We start from the raw sequence: 14,572 nt of genomic DNA on the forward strand, positions 1-14,572 counted from the left end.
ACAGGGATGAGCCATGAGAGGAAGCCCAGCTGTGCGGGCAGCGAGACAGAAAGCTCCCAGCCTGCGACAGCAGCAGCACAGAGCGGAGCAGGATGGGCAGCCCGGGAAAGAGCAGAGAATCATCGCTGCAGCTCGACGTTCAGATTTAGGGACCTTCTTCCACTACAGAATTCAGTGAGGGGAAGGTCTTACCCACCCTCTCCGGTGGTAAAGCTCCTGCAACCAAGCTCCAGTGCACTCTCGCCTTATAAATTCCCATGTTTCTAGGATGCTGTTCCTTACTGACCTTACCTCCCCATCAAATAGACAGACTTGGAAAAGCCATGCTCATCCAGGCTTCAGATATTGCTGAATTTCGTATCAACTCACAGGAGACTGAAGTGAAGCCTGATCGAGGCTGCAGGGACTGCATCCCCAGCCCCTGCTCAGGTTTGATTTCAGCTCTGCATTTCCCTTCTCTTCCTGGTAAAACATCTGCTCTTACCTAACACACCTGGGTATCGGATCTACATCGATCCCTTGGCGCTGTGATCTCATCACATTTCAGGGTGTACCTAAAAATTATTCCGGTATTTGCTTCCCATCCGTTGTTTTTTTTCCACTCTTCCCCGGGAATGGGCACCCAAGTGAGGTGCAGCCTGGCCACACCAGCTCTGTGCTCCACAGGGGACTCATCCAAATCCGGAAGTGGTGCCGATGCCTTTAAAATGGAGGCTGCTTAGAGGAATTAGGGAGATTGAGCGCAGTTATCTTAACCTCGGGCGTCAGGCTCCGCTGATCCTCGCGGGCACCAGCCAAGTGGAACCATCCTTCAATCCAAGCAGTTTTACCAGCTTTTATTAGAAACACCAGCACATTTCAAGTTTCCTCTTTTTGATCACAAATATAGTATTTTTCCTCTTTTTAAGTACACAGCATGAGACACAGCATCAGGGCTTTCCATCTTTTTTTTTCTATTTTTTTTTTTTTTACAGCAATTTCTTTTGGACAAGCTTTGGGTTTAGTGTTCACTGACCTCACCCCAGCCCCAAATTTTGACATCTTGAATTGCTGAAGACAATTGCGTGGGCAGATGAATCCGATGGTAGTGAAAAAGGTACAATAGTTAAAAGTTTGCAAGTAAAAGTTGAAGCAGAGACCCTCTCCAGTTAAAAAGGATGAAGCGGCGCCGCAGCGCACGATTTTCACAGTATAGGGACAAAAGCCGAGATAAAGATTTGCTCTTTTCCCCCGTTCTCCCCCACCAGTGTCCCGATAAAAACGTTAAGGCTGGAGGAAGTGCTAAGTGGATGTGAAAAGCCACGTGTGCCCGGAGCTCCAGGACACCGCACTGGGCTCGCTGCAAGCCCGAGCCAGGGACACGGAGCCGAGACACACCGAGCTCTCAGGAGCTTTGGGCTCCTCGTGCTTGGAGCTCACACCTACACTGGGAAATTCTCCCTGGACTTTTTTTAACTCCGAGAAAGCAATTCACTGAGGGGAGGAGGAGTGAGTATCCCAGGGACATGAGGGCATGGTGACAGGATATTAAAGGGAACATGTACATGATTTGTTATTTTTTATTCCACAGAAAACCCTCAAATCTAGACTCAGAGTTAACAGCAGAAAAATAGTGTTAAAGTCAATAGGTTCATATTTTACTGTAGACTAAATAAATTAGCCTAGAATTAACTCAATACTCTCTATTTTCCTTTCATTGGTGATCCTTCTCTAAATTAATGCAGTTTTTAAAAAGCAACGGCTATCAATAATTTATTCCAGTTAACCCTTATGGATGAACACCTGCGAAGAGTCGGTGCCTGGGAACCATTCCCCTCTCCTCTCCCTCCCCGAAAAGGAAACAATCTCTAAGGGTGCTGTAGAACAGACGTGCTAGCTACAATATCCATGGATCGTGCCTCTCCTACCGCTGCCTCTGGCTGCTCCGGGTCATGAGTGAATCGTCATAGCTATGTCTTACAAAGAACATGATCGAAAAAAATATATAAATAAATAAAAACCTTAAACATTCTTACATGGATTTTTAAAGAACAGAATACATGTTAAAAACTTCAGTAATTTATATCAATTTTAAGCAATACTTTATATACAATGGAAAAAAGACATGCATAGTCCAAATACAATGTTGAAAACAGCATTTTCATAACAAAAAACCCAAACACTAAGTGTTAATACCATGTACATGGATTCAAGAAGGACCACCCTTTTTGTCTGTTGCACACAGTTTATTTAACAATATGATATTATAAGTAAGAAATGAGTTTTTTTTCTTTTTACCATTCTATACAGTGATTGAATCTTCTTGGATTTTCTTATTTATAGTAATTATAGCGCTTGCATGATTTACACTAGAATTGCTTTCCTCGTTTCAAGTTTCACACAGAAGAAAGAAAGAAAAGAATGTTTCTTCTCTATCCAGATCAGCACGGCCTAAGAGTGATCATCCCTATTTTCATCTAAGACCAGTTTTATCAGAGAAACAAAGCAACAATTTCTACATCTGCAAGACAAGGATTTTGGCGTTGGCCAATGTGTGCAAGAGTCAATTCCTATCTTCCCAGGGGTAATACTTCAAACGCCTGCAGAGTTCACTATAGAAAACAAAAATCTTCCCGCCATGTGTCAAAGTTACCGGGATACGCTATAATGTTGCATTATTTCAGGAAACAGTTTCTGAATATTATTTTTTTTTCTTCTTTTAAACGCAAATGTTTAAAGTCTTGAAAATACAAATAAAAAATATGAATATAATGAACTTGTTTTCCCCGTTAAAAAAAAGGTATGAGTCAACAGCAACAAAAAAATAAAAACCAAAAAAACCCACAAAAGAGACCAGATATTTTAACCGCCTGGCTTTAACAAAAAAATATATTCTTTGTATTGTTTTTTTTTTCTTTTTATTTTTAAACAGCAATTAATTCTTCCATCTGTAGGAAGCAGCAGTTCCATCTAGGATTCAAAACAACCCAGATGTCTGAATTTTTCAGTACAAAATATCCAAGAACACGAAAGGAAAGAAGAAACAAAAGTGATGCTCCCATAATGCTACAAACCCTCCACAAATTTCTCTAATGTGTCCCCGGTGGTGTCACCGACCAGAGACAATTCGTTAGACAACGCACTGCGGTTGGGGGTGTTTAGTTGGGGAAGCATTGCACTCTGTTCTGGGTTGCCCAAGTGTCCCTGATCCATGGAGCTAGCCATAGTGACTGCGAGTCCTGGGTGGGGGGAACCAGTCTGGGGAGAGACGTGGTGCGGTGACGGTTGGGGCTGTATCCTGGGTGACGGGCTGGAATGTGGTGGCTGGGACTGGGGACGGGGAGACTGAACGGGCGCTGGGGACCGCACCTGGTTGCTGAGGGAGGTGGCGATCTGCTGGCCAGGGAGATGAGACGCCTGCGGTTGTCCTGAGAGCATGTGCTGCTGTGGGCTCATGGGGTTGGGCTGCCCGGGGGACCCTATCTGCTGCTTCATCTGCTGCTGCTGCAGGATGCGCTGCTGCAGGGCCTGCTGGATGTTGGGAGCGCCGTCCGCCCCCAGGCCGGGCTGGCCCATCTGGTTCAGCTGTCCCATCTGAGCCATCTGTCCCATGGAACTGCCCTGTATGGATAGGTGCTGCTGCATCCGCTGCTGCTGCATGGCTTGGGGGTAACCTCCCGGGCCTTGGGGCTGCTGGAACTGGTTGTGTGCTGCCATCCCTCCTGCCATGCTGGCCCCTCCCTGCTGCTGCTGCTGCTGTTGCTGCAGTAGCTGCCGCCTCAGGATCTCGCGGTACTGCGGGCTCATGTTGGCCATGCTGGGGTTGTGGCTGGGGTTCATGATGTTGATCGCTTGTCCCTGGGGGTTCATAGCTCCGATCCCTTGCTGCTGCGGGGGGACGCTCGGTCTCTGCACTCCGGCTTGCATCGCGTTCATGTTCTGCAGTCCCGCCTGCGCGTGCATGCCCGGCTGTTGCATGCCGGTCTGCGGCTGCTGCATCCCGGGCTGGGGCTGTATCCCTGCTTGCGGCTGCATCCCAGGCTGGTTTGCCACGTATTTGGCTGTTCTTTGCTTTATAAAAGCTGCCATAAGCTGAGGGTTGGATTTAAGGATATTAAGAACCTGCTGCTGCTGCTGCGGAGAACTCGGCGATTTCAGGGTCCTCAGCAAGTCCTGAAGTGCATTGGGGGTGATGCTCCGCGGCGGCTGCTGCACGCCCGGCATCCTGGGCCCGGCCACGGCTTGCGGCGTCGCCATCGGCATCACCGGTCTGGCCATTCCCGGCTGCATCGGCTGCTGCTGCGGCATCGGCGGCGACTGCCACTGCCCCGGCTGCATGTTGGGCATCACGGGGCCGCTCACGGGGTTGGGCCGGGGTACATTCATGCTGACTTGTGGCATCTGGTTCACCGAGCCCACCGTGGGGTTCACGAGTCCCGGGCGGCCGGGAGGCAAACCATTGTTCATGTTGTTGACCCTGTAGAGCTGCTGCTGCTGCTGCTGGGCAGCCTCTCTCTCGATCTGCCGAGCCGCTTCCACGGCGGCCGGCGGCGGCTGAGCCGGAGGCGGCGGCGCCGATACCGGGTTTGCGGGTTTTCCTGTCGAGACCGTGGTGGGGGGCTGGGTTCTGGACACACTGGGAAAGCCGGCCGGTGACATACTTACAGGGGAGGGCTGGGGCTGGGGAGCAGGCTGCGGTGTCTGCGGTGTACTTGGCTGCTGCGTAGGGGTACCAGGCGTTGCTGAGGTAGGAGAAGGCAAACTTTGCTGAGGCACGTTTCGGGTGTTCATGGTCGCCATCCTTCTGCGCATGAGCTGGGCCTGCTGCAGGCGGTGCTGGATCTGCTGCTGTCGGAGCTTGTGTTTGATATTGAGACAGAATGGCACGGGGCATTTGTTCTCTTGGCAGTGTTTGGCATGGTAGCAGCAAAGAGCTATGAGCTGTTTGCACACCGGACAGCCACCATTGGTCTTGCGCTTGCAGCCCTTGGTGTGCTGGACGACCCGTTTCATCTTCTGGCAGGACGGCAGAGAGCAGTTTGCGTTGCGGCACTGGCAGGCGTGGACCAGGGACTGGATGCAGCGCTGGATGCTCAGCCGTCTCGACTCCTGGGGGCTCTTGGACTGCTGCTCTCCTTGGTTGTTGCTCTCGTCATCCAGACCCAGGCCCCATTTAACCATCTTGTGGTCATGGCTCTTAGTGTTGTAGCAGTTGATGCAGAGGTCGTAGTCCTGCAAGGAAAGAAAACCCAGAGCTCAGCTGCTGACAGGAACCACGTGGGCAGAGAGCAGCACCAGCCCCCTGTGCAGGCACACACTGGGTGCCTGCGGGTACAACCACACAGAGCACAAGCATGACGACAGTCACACACTGTCGACAGCTGCCACTTCACACCTGTACCCAGGCTGCACAGCCTGTCCAGGCAGTGGGAGTGGCTTTGAGGCAGCAGCCTCAGCAAAGCCAGCCTGCAGTCACAGCTCTTCACTGTGGCAGGTAACAATGCAATTGGGCCTATCATTGTGTCATTCTGTTACATGAAAAAGTCTTGCAGAAATTTTTTTATTACTTTTCAATTTTTCCCTTTTGAAGACATTAACTGTTTATTTTTCTGTGATGCCTACTGGGGTGCCAACACCTCCAACTAGTAAGATAAATCTATGGTCACTCCTAAAAAGTAGGGTCTGGCTCTCCATTTATTTATCCTTAGTGTAATTACTGACTAATAATTACTACCCTTTAAATACGTATTTTTAAACATCTCTAAACAAGAGCGAGTTTCATGCAAAGACACACTTACCTGAAAACCACCACATTTTTGCTGCTCTGTCCCTTTTTTTGGCTGGAGGACGGGACTCCCTTACACAGAGGTACCCAGAGGCAGCCTAAAGGCCCTGCCTCCTTCCACCACCTAATTCCCTGTGTGTGTCCAATCCACGTCCTGCAGCCTTGCCTCAAGAAGCTCTGCTCAGTGCTTTCCTCTGAGACATTAATTAAGACTCTTCCCCCACCGACCTGGCAATAACTTACAGTGTAAAAACGGGACTGCACTTATCCAAACTTCTTTTGTTCAGCTACAGCCAGAGGTCAACACAATCCCTCCAGGAAGCCTCAAGCATACCAGTACAGTCCCATGGATAACTTCTCTCTAACACAAATCCTAAAATCTGAGCAATCTGGGCTAGTGGAAGGTGTCCCTGCCCATGGCAGAGGGGTGGAACAAGATGGTCTTTGAGGTCCCTTCCAGCCTACACCATTCTAAGATCCACATTTCTTTAAAATTAAGTTAAAAACTTATCTATGCAGAGGAGCAGTAGCAAAACAGACAATGCAGCAGGAGCTGTTCCAGAGCACTGGTGCTTTTTATGTCGAGCAACTAAAGTCACTTATTTTAGAAGAGGCACCCACCTGGCAGTCACCTCCCCTTAAGGCTTAGCAGCCTTTTACCAGGATGGGCTTAATTTGGAGGAACTTTGGGCAATATCCAAAAAAACCCATCAAACTCAGCTGTAGGATGAGAGAGGGCCGAATTCTGAGGTGCCCCACAGGTCCATCACAGACAGGGCAATGCCACCATCCCTCACAGACAGGGCAGTGTCCCCGGTGCCCACACGTACCTCACAGACCGTGCAGTGCCACCTGGTCTCCACGTGGTGCTTGCACTCATTGCACGTGTAGACGAAGCGATCCTGGCCCTGCGTGTGCAGCTCCACCAGCATGCACAGCGTGGACCACTTGGAGCGGCGCAGGGAGGAGAATTCCCAGTGCTTGTCCCTGGCCAGGGTGAGGAAGGCGTCTCGCCCGTCCATCAGGTCACAGCTCAGCAATGGGTCCGGGTCCACGATGGGGTGCAGGGTGTTAATCACGGGCCCGGCGTGTAAATGAATGACAAAAAAGACCTGCAGGTAAAAGGGGAAGAAATAAAAGCAAAGAGGTCAGGTCATGTTGCAGGAAGGAGCTCGTGTTCTCTGTGATGATGTGCTACAAACCTTATCTAATTAACTTAGTTTAGGCTAATCTCTTCCAATATGTTGTTATGCAACAGAAACATTGCTAGCCCAACCACAGGGTTTATTCCTCCTGATTTTCCAGTTGTGAATCTCACCGTGCTTGCATTTACAGGAATAAACCCTTCTCTTTTTACAGCAGATCTCCACAGTACCTCTTTATGCTTCTCCATGGTGGCATAGAGCTTCTGAGACAGGTCATTGGACACATTTGGCATGCTGGGCTTCTTCTTGTTAGCTCTGCTGATGCTGCTCTTATTCTTGTTGGTTTTTTTGTTGTTCTTTTTCTTGGCGTTCTTGCTGTCGCCCTGGCTCCCCTGCAATAAAGGCACGGGAAAGATGTTACACTTTGGAGAGCTCTCTCCCATTCACTGGGCTCACAGTGACACACTTCTGCTGTCAGGAATAGAACTTTGTTCCAATGCCTGCAAATCAGCCCTCCTGTGTTAAATATATCCTATCTTCCAGGAAAAAATCAAAAGCCAAACTGACTGGCAAACAAATCCAAACACTGTTTAAAAATAGACTTTTAAAGTATGTATACATTAAAGAATTCCCATTTTACACTGATTATTTTTCCTTCTCCAACATCATACTTCATCTCCCATTGCTTTAGATCTTGCAGCTGATGATAAAATGACACAAATAATATGGACTTAAAATTCCAGGAGTGCAGTACTTTTGCTTTCCTGTGCATTTGGTGTGTCACATACTTGCTTGAGCTCTGATTTAATGCTTGTTTTTACTGAACAGATTTAGGGCTAGGACACAGATAAGAACATGCAGGATTTGAACTGAAACCAACAAAGCACATTATTCTCCATCCTGCAGACTTCCAGCTGCACGTCAGCTCCCAAAAAAATAATCTCCAAAACCTCCACTTGTGCCCAAGTTACAACACAGACCACAGTGGCCATATACTGAATGTTAGATGTAAGTAAAGAGTGTGGAAAAATAGCAGATGATGCTATTTAGATGACCTGGGAAAACAGAAATAACTTTTAGGTTCTCATGCCCCTAAAAAAAATCAAACCCCAAGCCCTTGGCAGGGAGGGCTCAGGAAAAACCCCTCTCCAACTTCTAGAATGTTGGTCATCATAATATTAAAAATAAGCTACTGCAGTATCTGGATATATACAAATATAAATATACACACATATGCAAGCAAGTTCCATGAACAGTATGTACAAGCAAACACAGGGTTTATCCACAGGCATATTTATTCCAGGAAAACAAAAATATTCCAGCTGCAGAAAGCAATTCTATTTATAGATTGCTGCCATCCTTCCATTCCATTAATTAGGTTTGGACAGGAATTCCCTGTCCACTCCTGGGTTCTCTCTAACTAATTTTGTGGATTTTCTGACCAAACCTGTTTGGAAATTAAAATGAGACAATTTTATGGGAAATCAGACAGAGCTCTAAGTGACTTGAAGGGATTCAGAAGTGCCCTGTTTTATGTCCCCACCTTGACTGCCCCCAAGTTTCCTCCCACTGGTGGAATTGGAGCCTTTGCCTCCACATCCTAAAGCACTGACTGAGATCTTAAAATTTAAACACCAAAAGGAAGAACAAACTGAAACTTATCAAACAAGCCAAGTCTAAGTTTTCTTTCTACTCCACCTTTAGCAAGTTTATATCTGGCAAATTGTACAAAGTATTCCAAGCTGTTTTAAGAAGTTGTAGGGTTGTGTTTGTACCATTTCATTCTGACATTCAGCCAGAGATGCTGATGGATGGTTCCTGGGGGAGCCTCACCCCTTCAGAACCTTTGCCAAGAATTCTGAATATTACCCACCTCTTTAGATTCCCTTTGACCGATACCTGCAGCACATGTTCACTTGCAGGAAGCTTTCTCTTCACATACACAAAATTCAGGATGAAGACTTTAAGAGAGATTCTGGGCCATTTCAGTACCAAGATCCATGTGGTGTTTGGATCCCCATTGCTGGGCAGTTTCCTCCTTGAAGTGACCCAGTTTAGATGCCTGCACTGAGGAAGTCCTCAGGCTTTTAAATTTGTTCATTTTCCTGAGTGAAGAGGCAAAGACCCCTCTGTCCCCTGCTTGGCTGGCACCTCAGCACCCTGGGTGCTGGCTGTGTCCCCCTCTGCCCAGGCATTAATTGGGAGCACAGGGATGTTCCCAGCCAAGGCTGAATCCTGTCATTTTAGGCTACAACTCATCTGAGTTCTCAGTGAATTCTTCTGGCCTTTCCCCCCTCCTAGATGCAGAGTAAAGGCTCACACCACTGCTTCCCTGATTTACTGGAAATGATCCTGTTAGCAAGGGAGGGCTGCATTTGCCTTCCACTTCTTTTTACACAGCAGTGTTTGCTGAACTATCTCAATATTCAAAGTCACATTCAGAAGCAGCAAAGTGAAAGCTGTTAACTTTGTGGTTCCACAAAAACACAGCCACAAACTGTATTAACTTTGAAAGAGCTGCTAAGGTTTACCAGAAGGGACTTCCTGACATCACAGAATTGATGGATTAAGGCCCATCCCTCCACATCAATCCCATGTAACACTGAAGGCAAACAGTCACAGCTTCCAAGCTGAAAGGGGGCTTTCCCCACATAAAGCTTTTGGTTCTACTTCAATCTATTAGACTTCAGATTTTCCTACAACATTTATTTTCAAAACGTCTTGCTGCAAATCTCAAGTAAAAGGGACAGTATAAAAGTGCTGAGACCATTTGGTTGCAGATAAAATCAAGACAGAAATAAAAATGAATGATGACATTCAGTCCAGGGCCCTGAAAAACTTGGTTGTTGGGTTTTTGTTTTATTTTGTTGGCTTGGTTGGTTTTTATAGACAAAGAGAGAATGTTGGTGAGGGAACAGCACCATCAGGATCAACATTTCCCACCAACGCAAAGCCTGCAATAAACACTTTTAAATTTCAGCCCTTAACTGTTGCAAATGACTACAAGTACCTGTGTTTAAATAACAGCCACGTTTCATTCAGCTTTGAAAAATCCAGCACCTTTCAAAATGCAAATGCTGGAGGTGCTTTGCAAAGGTGTGAACCAGAAGCTCAGCCAAATGACTGTAAGCAAATGTAGCGTGGCAAAAGCAGCTTAACACATTTCTCTGAGAAGAGAGATGCTGAACTGACATAAGTGACTTCTGAGTCTCTTAAAAAAAACCCAAACCAAGCCATCAGTAGATTTGTTAACCAAGAAGAAAAACAGAAATGCAGTTAAAGGGACTCCTGATTTCATATCTGCTGTAAATTCTCTTTTCTAGTTTATTTGATGTGACCTCTCTATATTAAAGCATTAATTACCAGCTTTGTGAGCTAAGGGAAAATATGGCACATAAAGCTAACCCACCTCTGTTGTTTCACTGGCTGCAGTGCTCTCTTCCTTCTTCCTCTCCTCCTCCTCCTGCTCCAACTCCTTAATGCTTTCCTCCAGCACATTGGGCCAGAAATCACCTTCAAAGTAAGGCAGCTCCTTGGCACTGGTCAGCCTGTCCTCAGTTGCTTGTTTGAAGATGTCCTGTTGAGCACATCACAGCAGAGCAGGAATAAATAAAGGAAGATCACTTAGAGAGGAGAAGCAGGGACGTGGCCCAGAGCTGCACTGAAGAGCTGGGCCTCACCCACAGCCATGAGCTGCTCCTGCCAGGGCTCCTTTTCTGGGGCAGCTCCAGATCCAGCCTGGCAATCCTGGCACAGCCCCACTCCCTGCTCCATCTGAGGATCAGTGCTGAAGCTCTCCTGACCCCCATCATGCCATCACTTCACATTCCTGACATGATGGGAGATGTCAAGACACTCCTGGAAAATGCAACTGACCCCTCCCTGGTTTCACAACCCCCTTATGAGGAGACCCAGATTTCCCAGCTCTTTGCCACACTGATGACTACTCCACACATTTAGGAACTGTCACTTGCCATCAAAACATCATTTTTTTCCAGCACCGTCACTACCATTAAGGAATTCTTGTAAATTTTAGCATGAAAGAAGTGGCAAATGCTCCCTTTGCCACCTTCTACTTATTTCCTTGGGTATATGTGTGATATTCTCCAGTTATGAAAATCATTCTTGTCATAAGGAGTTCCTTTATTTCACACTAGTGGGGTCCAGCACTCCACCTGCTCCTCCAGAACCACCAGAAACAAACAGCTTCTATAAAACTTGACAAGCTCCATATTTCCTTGCCTAGAAAATGCAGTGAAAGAAAAATACACAAAGGCAGTTTCTTGCAGATTGCCCTTCATGCAGACACCAAACCTAAGGAATTTTCAGCCTGAAAGGCAGAACCTCAAGAAAATCTGAGAAAATGAAGACACTGGCTGAGAATAAACCCCTTGTACAACATTATTCCACTTTTCAGGTGTCAGGAAACAACAGCAGCTCCCTTCAAATGAAAACACTATGGAAATTAAAACAGAAATGTAAAACAGTAACAAACCTTGTAGTCATGAATGATTCTCTCAGCAAATGCCTTGTCCAGCATCTTCTTATACCATTCTTGCAATCGTTTGGGTTTGGGTATTTTCTGGTCAGGTGGGTGGCAATGAAAGATGTAATCATCTCCTTCACTGGGGGGACAGGCCCAGATGTGCCCTGTCACATACCTGTGTCACACACAACAAACAACATCTGTGACTCCCACCACAAAACTACCTCAAATCTTTTTTAAATTTAAAAATTTTTTTTTTCTTTGCAGCAAAGATGCTGAGGCAATAATCTGTATTTTGGCAAGGGATGAGGTCAGGGATATAATAATGAAGCTTAAACATCAAGTGAGCCTCGGATCAAATGAATGATGTGCCGTCAGTTTAGGAATCCCAACAATACAAATCACCTTAGTGACAAAATCCCAGTTTCTCTCTCCACTGCAGAAGTTTGCTCCACGTATCTCAGAGAGGTCAGAAGGAAAGAGAGAGTACCCCAAGTGCAAGAAGCACTGAAGAGCCAGGTTTCTCTCTTGCCCAAGAATCACTCACCCCAGTTTCTTCACGTACTCCAGGTAGCCGATGAGGATCTCGTGGTACACGGCCGTGCGGAGGCAGCGGGGCCGGAAGAAGTGAATGCTGTCCAGGTAGGAGATGTACACACGCCTGCAGGGACACAGGGGACACACTCAGGGCTGCCTGAACTCTGCTCTGTCTACTGACAGCTGACTTCTACACCACACAAACATGCAGAAAGACAAATAAAAGCTGATGGGATTTTTAAAGCATGTTCAAGCATCTTAACGTGGTGTAATCAGTCCTCGAAAATAAAAAAGGGACAGCATTTTTTTTAGGCAGCAAGAATATATATTGAGAGGCAAACTTCAAAGCAGAATCGAAAAAAAAAAGTAACATTTTTGTTGTGGTATTTGTCTTTCCCTTCAAACTCATCTGCAGTCCTACAGCAGGATGGATTTGTGCCCCAGGACTGAAATGCATGTCCCAAATGTGACTGTGCAGTGCATTGGAGCTGCCTGAGGAGGTGATTGGAGGGGTCAGGGAGGTACCTGGTGTTGTTTGGAGGGGGACAGGGGGGTACCTGGTGTTTGAAGGGGGTCAGGGGGGTACCTGGTGTTGTTTGGAGGGGAACAGGGGGGTACCTGGTGTTTGGAGGGGGGCAGTCTGAGCCATACTCCTGCACGTGCATCCCAAAAAAACACACATCCACGCCATCGATCTCCTCGAACGCAAACAGAGCTTTGGTACGGTAAGGGAAGGATTCTGACATCTCACCAGAGTCCACAAATCTGCAGGAAAGGGTAACAGGAGAAAAAAAAACCCAAACAAAAAGCCAATTATTAAAGCAGAACGAGGGGATTATTTTCAACCTTATTTTTAACTCCTTAGGAACATCTTCATGCAGGAGTTAAACGGGGTCAGATCAGAGCTGCAGTAAAACAGGGAGTTCTGTTCCTGTAAATTCATGGAAAGACTGTTCCCATATAGAACACAGGACTGAACAGGCCAGCATTGAGTACATGAATATCCTCAGAGACCACAAGCCTTTAAATAGGTTACAGAGCAGAAAATGTGATGCATTAGTATGAAGTGATGTCACAAACAGAGTTTTTATGAATTTAACCCAAAATACTTCAGACTAAAGCATTTAAGCTTTTAATTCGTAATGAAGGAAATTACAAATCACTCCAGAAAGCTGAAGTGTTTCTAAAAACACAACAAAATGAAGGAAGAGTAAGGAACAGAATCTCAGTAACTGCTAAACTAACAAACTAAACTATGAATTCTGTAACCAAAATGTGGTCCCTCTCAAGATGCAGTGACACCAAGTCCCAGTACTATAAGCAAGGGTGTCCCCACTGTCCCCAAAACAGTCACTTCCTCTACATTTTTTAACCTTTCATGTTCCTAAACATGCCCAAATTTAAAGAATGTGCAAAGGCATTAAGGTACAAACTGGCACAATTTTATAATAGCCCTGCAAGGATGCTTCAAAATAAAATAAATAAAAAGGATTGCATTCATTATAATTAACAGGACTAACCTGGATTTCATTCCTGGTTTAACTTCTACTGTCTTATCTGAACTTGCTACCACTCTGACAAAGACCTCTCCAGCCTCAGGATGGTTCTGACGCCGCAGGAATTTGTTCACTCTGTCTTCCAAATGGTTCCCTAAACGTGTGGTCTGCAGCCCTGCAAGGCAAGGGGAGAGCACAACCATGGAAACGTTAACACTGGAGCAGTCACTGCTCAGGTCAGGCTGTCACTGTGCTCGAGAGCTCCTTCAGCTTCCTCCTCTGCATGGAAACAGGTTTTCTCCCTTTTGTTCGACCTCCATATGAAAATTGGATGCTTTTATTTATACAGTCAAAACGAAGAGAAGCAAACCCATCCATGCTATTCCCCCCCCAAAAACCCTGATTTCCACACCCCGTGGTGGCAGCTGAACCCACTGGAGTGGCACAATTACCCTGTAAGTGACCTAACAAAGGCAGCTTTACGTAGCATTTTTCAATTTCAGGCTTATTTTATGAACCCTGCAAATGTTTTCTCCTCCCAGCCCCACTCTGGCTGGTTGACAGAGATTACATCACTTTACAGATCTGGCTCCAAGCCACACCTTTTCAAGCGAAGCAAAGCAAATCAACAGAAATGAAAAGCCTTTTGACTTCAATGGAGATTTCATTGCTTTTGCTTTTCTTTTCAAGAGAGCTTTTGGACTGTAGTTGCAGCAATCTGCACATCAAGGTTAAATAGCTCCTGCCCAGAGATGGAGGTCTTGGGGAGTTCAAGTCCACAGATTGTCCAGATGCCCTTACTCCATCTCTACATTCACAACTGGCTTTTGTGGGGACAACTGGGGTTGTGGTTTTACAGGATGTGATGGTTTTCAAATAAATCCACAACAAATTACAGAAATTGTGATGATTTTGGGTTAAATTAAGAAAGCAGAAGGATCTCATTGTTTTGACTTCAAGATTTATGACTATTTCTCTTATCCTGCTGTACTTATTTTACCACTCATATTTCTACTTCACTTTATGGTCAATCTGCTATCGTTTCCAAAGTGATGGTGTAATCTACAGATGCACATCTTAATACAATACATTTAATTTTCTGCTCTCTATTACTTCATTTTTCAGTTCATATTTGGCTCCTGAC

General features: G+C 46.1%; 1 protein-coding gene across 5 annotated transcripts in view; it reads right to left on the minus strand.

Annotated features, from left to right (window-relative positions):
- Positions 1-810: 810 nt before the first annotated feature.
- CREBBP (CREB binding lysine acetyltransferase) overlaps positions 811-14,572 on the minus strand; it is a 96,232-nt gene continuing 82,470 nt past the window's right edge. For all 5 annotated transcript variants that reach the window (XM_014892127.2, XM_088174586.1, XM_088174585.1 and 2 more), the window contains 8 exons: positions 13,453-13,603; positions 12,551-12,697; positions 11,943-12,056; positions 11,405-11,570; positions 10,319-10,486; positions 7,140-7,301; positions 6,595-6,876; positions 811-5,211 (listed from right to left, as the gene is read on the minus strand). In XM_014892127.2, coding sequence (XP_014747613.1) covers positions 3,046-5,211; positions 6,595-6,876; positions 7,140-7,301; positions 10,319-10,486; positions 11,405-11,570; positions 11,943-12,056; positions 12,551-12,697; positions 13,453-13,603 — 3,356 coding nt within the window. In that variant the 3' untranslated portion in view covers positions 811-3,045. The remainder of the gene's footprint in view (positions 5,212-6,594; positions 6,877-7,139; positions 7,302-10,318; positions 10,487-11,404; positions 11,571-11,942; positions 12,057-12,550; positions 12,698-13,452; positions 13,604-14,572) is intronic.

Source organism: Sturnus vulgaris, chromosome 16, assembly GCF_052056855.1.
Source record: "Sturnus vulgaris isolate bStuVul1 chromosome 16, bStuVul1.hap1, whole genome shotgun sequence".
In the NCBI taxonomy this organism is placed as follows: domain Eukaryota; kingdom Metazoa; phylum Chordata; class Aves; order Passeriformes; family Sturnidae; genus Sturnus; species Sturnus vulgaris.